The 4,326-nt window shown below is 55.9% G+C and overlaps 1 protein-coding gene across 1 annotated transcript in view; it reads left to right on the top strand.

Moving 5' to 3' along the window:
• Mxra5 (matrix remodeling associated 5) overlaps nucleotides 1-4,326 on the top strand; it is a 20,816-nt gene that overhangs the window by 13,129 nt on the left and 3,361 nt on the right. The window contains exons 9-10 of the mRNA XM_033760248.1: nucleotides 3,820-3,919; nucleotides 4,120-4,324. Coding sequence (XP_033616139.1) covers nucleotides 3,820-3,919; nucleotides 4,120-4,324 — 305 coding nt within the window. The remainder of the gene's footprint in view (nucleotides 1-3,819; nucleotides 3,920-4,119; nucleotides 4,325-4,326) is intronic.

The following is a 4,326-nucleotide window of genomic DNA, read 5'->3' as shown; positions in this document are numbered from 1 at the left end:
CGGCCCGCGGTGCGGAACCCTCTGCCCAGACACACACAGGGCTCAAGCTGAGGGCACCGAGGAGGGGCCTCGAGGTGTCTCCTTCCTCCTGCTGTGAGCCGTGTGCCGTTTACCTTCTCTGCGCGCCTGCATCCACCCGTCCTACCTGTCGTCCATCCGCCTGTCTGTCCTCACCGTCTTATCACCGTCTGCCCGCCCATCCGTTTCTGGCTGACCCCTGTTTACCTCTGTCTATCCGTCTGTGCACATCTACTGCAACCTCAGCGCATCTCCCTGCACCTCTCCCTCCGTAGTCCCCCCCTTTTTTCTTCCACCCATCCATCCTATCTGTGCCTCTGCATCTGGCATCTCATCTCCATCCATCCATCCGTGTTTTTATAGCTCTTCATCTATCCCATGATGATTCTCAACTGGAGATGATATCATCCCTTACGGAACACCTGCCTATACCCAAAAGGGTGTTTTCTTCCAATAATTAGAGTTTGCCCCTGACCCCTGCAGGTGGAGCCCAGAGATGCTGCCCCAACCCTAAAATGCACAGCGCAGCGCCTCAGTCCATCCATCCATCCGTGTTTTTATAGCTCTTCATCTATCCCATGATGATTCTCAACTGGAGATGATATCATCCCTTACGGAACACCTGCCTATACCCAAAAGGGTGTTTTCTTCCAATAATTAGAGTTTGCCCCTGACCCCTGCAGGTGGAGCCCAGAGATGCTGCCCCAACCCTAAAATGCACAGCGCAGCGCCTCAGAGAACCCCCCTGGCCCCAGATGCCCACAGGGCTGGGAACCCTGCAGGTCAGCCCAAGCCTCGTGTCCCAGTCTATCACGTACCTATGTGGGTGTCTCGGTGAGCCTGCCTGGGCCTCTTTGGTTTTACTGTCACCCATCAGTTCGATGAGCGTCTGTCACATCACAGGCGCTGCCCTCCCCCTGGCTGTTTGGCGGTGCCCGGAGATGCATCCGTTTCCACCCTGGAGGGAAGCTCGATCCTGGCTTCTCGGGAGCGGGGCCGGGACTTTCCCTGTCTGTTCCTGCAGGCCCAGGGGCAGCTCTTTGATTCAGGTGCGGAGAGCCAAGGCGGAGAAAGCCTGGTTAGATCTGGAAAACCCCACTGCCAGCATCCCTTTAATAAAAACTGCGAAAAACAAAAAACGATTAGAGGAACAGGGACCGTGGCCTGGGGTGAACACCAGGGACCCCGCGGGCAGGAAAAGCCAGCGTGCACGAGGGGCCTGGCATCTTAGCGGGGCGTCCCGCAGTGGGGCCCGAGTCTTTCCCGTCTTGGCTGTTGGAGCCTCCTCTGCGGCCGCCTGGAGCTGCAGGCTTTGGACGATCAGAGCAAAACACCTTCTCCCCGGGTCTCTTCCTGCCAAGCCTGCTGACGTCCCCACGCTGTGGGCGGCCGCGTGAGGAATGTTCCGAGGGCCCCAGATCTGTCCGAAATCAGCTTCCCCATGGCTCCGTTCTTACTGAATCCTAACCAAATACCCTTGGAGAGGAAGGTGGCACCACAGCCAGCGCTTCGATGTGTGTGCCTGTCAGAGTTATTTAAAGCTCACAAATGCATCCTCCGATGGCCGGAAACTTCCCCAGCTCAGGGCATGGCCGGAGGGCCTGGGAGTTTCAGATTCACTGAGTTCATTCTGCATTGACGGGCCCAGGGTCACTGCTTGGAGTTCAAGGTGCATGAACGCCTCTGTGGCTCTCCAAGGTTGGGGCTCCCTTGACTTATGAACCCTGTTCATCCCTGAGGGCCTGTTGTAACTCGAGTCAGTCAGCGCAAGCTCAGCCCCTCTGCACGACCTTCAGCGTCTCTCTGCTGCACACAGCAGATCTCAGGGTCCTCAGAGAGACGCTGGCCCGGGGTTTCTCAGTGAACCCCACACAGGAGAGGACGCTGTCCTGCTCCTTCCAGAGCTGTGTAAGGGTTCAGTCTGCATCTGAGACCATCAGGAAGCACAGGCGGCCGGCACTCGAGTCGTAACTCAAGGCTTTGGTCTTAAGTTAAAAACTAAAGCTCTGGTTGTAACCCGAGGTGTTTTATGTCAGGCCGGTCGTAACTCGAGGGTGCCCTGCATCTGGGCAGTACCAGCAGCTGTTTTATGGGTGATGACCAGGTTGAGTGTAATCATTGGCAGTTTCTCTGGAGGTGTACAGAAGGGACACGTACGATGGACAACAGCCCTGGACACACCAGGGGAACGATGCTGCGTCAGCCAGGGACCTCGTGCGAGTCTGCGATCCTAGCACTCTGGGAGGCTGAGGCAGGAGCGTCACAGGGTCCGGCCCAGCCCCAGAAACTTAGTGACGTAAGAAGACCCTGTCTTGTTAACTGAAATTAAAAATATTTTTTAAAAAACAGAAAAGGAGGGTGATGTAGTGCAATCCCCTGTTGAATCCCAAACATTGATGCCTTTAGGAAATACTGAAGGATTAAAATTCAGACTCACCTCGCTCCGTTCCATGGTGATAAAAGCTCCTGCAAGTGAGATTTTCCCGTGGAAGATTTCAGCTCTCAGCACTTCCAAATTCCGTCACCGGGTTCTGGGATCACCCCCAGCATCTATTAAAAATATCACACGCACAAACCCAGGCCTGCCAAAGAAATCCTTCTGTCCCTACCCCAAAGCCCAATCTTGAAACCGGGAAAACAAAATTCCTCAGTCTGGTCCCTGCGCGGCTCGGGTTTCAGGTGCCTTTGGGGGAGGCTGCAATGGCTGTGACCGGGTGAGAGGCCCTGCATTCCGCTTGCTTGAGGGAGAACGTGGCCACCGAGTGGGCTAAGTCCGATGCCTGCTCTCGGGGACTCTAGCATGCGCCTGATTTTGTCATTACAAAAGCTGAACGCCGCCGTGGAAAGTATTTGAACACACGCACACACACAAACACACACACACACACAGCCACGTGTGTGTGCCTGTGAAGAGGACTGAAATCGTCACTGTATTTAATTTCACTGAAGCAACAGCCAGGCCGAAGTAAGGGAGCTTTTGCCTTCTGCCTTTGCATCTTGGTGTTTCGTTCATCATTTCGAAAAACCAACTCTTCTGTCTGGCGATCTTTAGGATTGTTTTACTAGCAACTCAGAAGCCCGGGACGAGAGGAAAAAAGAGGCAGAAACAGGAGATGTGTAGGAAGGCACAGGTCGGGGAAAGGCATTCTCGGGTGCTGCCACAGGAATCATAGTACTTTGCCGGATGTGGTGGAGCACGTCTGACATCCCAGCACTCGGGAAGCTGAGGCAGGAGGATCTACGTGAGGTCAAGGCAAGCCCGAACCACGTAGTGAGTTCAAAGCCAGCCTACACCACACAGTGAGACCCTGTCTCTAAAAACACAGCAAAGCAAAGCAAAGCAAAACAGCTGGAAGAAAGGATTTTGAGTATTCAAAAAAAATCAGTGATTATTGGTGAAGGAAAGGAAATACAGATGCTTATCCTGATGTGATCATTGAACAGCATGGAAAGCATTACCCGCATTGACACGTCACCTCATAGAGCTACCAATTTTTATAGTTTCCAAAAAGTTTTAAAAGAGCGCTCGGGGTTTTTCTACCTCATCTTGGATGGGTACATAACAACTACCCTCTCCCTCCCCCCTTTTATTTCTTTGGGTGTCGGGAATCGAACTCAGGACCTTGTGCTTGCCAGGCAGGTGGCAGCTCCACGGGGTTACATCCCCGGCCCAACGATGGCCCGTTTTCCACGTGGCAGAGTGCCTTCCCCCCCGCAGCCTGAATCCGCCTTCCCTTTTCCCTCCCGCCGCCTGCACCCCGGGGGCCTCAGCGCTGAGCCCTGTTTTCTTTCTCTCCCCAGCTTCGACAGCCGAGTGAGGGCCTTCGGCAACGGGACCCTGGTGGTGAGATCCGTGACGGAGAAGGACGCCGGCCACTACCTGTGCGTGGCCAGGAACGAGGTGGGCGACCCCCGCAGCCTGAATCCGCCTTCCCTTTTCCCTCCCGCCGCCTGCACCCCGGGGGCCTCAGCGCTGAGCCCTGTTTTCTTTCTCTCCCCAGCTTCGACAGCCGAGTGAGGGCCTTCGGCAACGGGACCCTGGTGGTGAGATCCGTGACGGAGAAGGACGCCGGCCACTACCTGTGCGTGGCCAGGAACGAGGTGGGCGACGACCACGCGACCCTCCAGGTCCACGTGGTCATGAAACCCGCCAAGATCGAGCACAGCGGGGACGAGGCCCACAAGGTCGTGCGCGGCGGGGGCGACTTGAAAGTGGACTGCGTGGCCACCGGGCTGCCCAGCCCCGAGATCTCCTGGGGCCTGCCGGACGGGAGCAGGGTCAATGCCCTCATGCAGTCGGACGACGGC

Source organism: Fukomys damarensis, unplaced genomic scaffold, assembly GCF_012274545.1.
Source record: "Fukomys damarensis isolate Sample0158 unplaced genomic scaffold, DMR_v1.0_HiC HiC_scaffold_39, whole genome shotgun sequence".
Taxonomy (NCBI): domain Eukaryota; kingdom Metazoa; phylum Chordata; class Mammalia; order Rodentia; family Bathyergidae; genus Fukomys; species Fukomys damarensis.
This window is presented reverse-complemented; position numbering and strand designations above follow the sequence as displayed.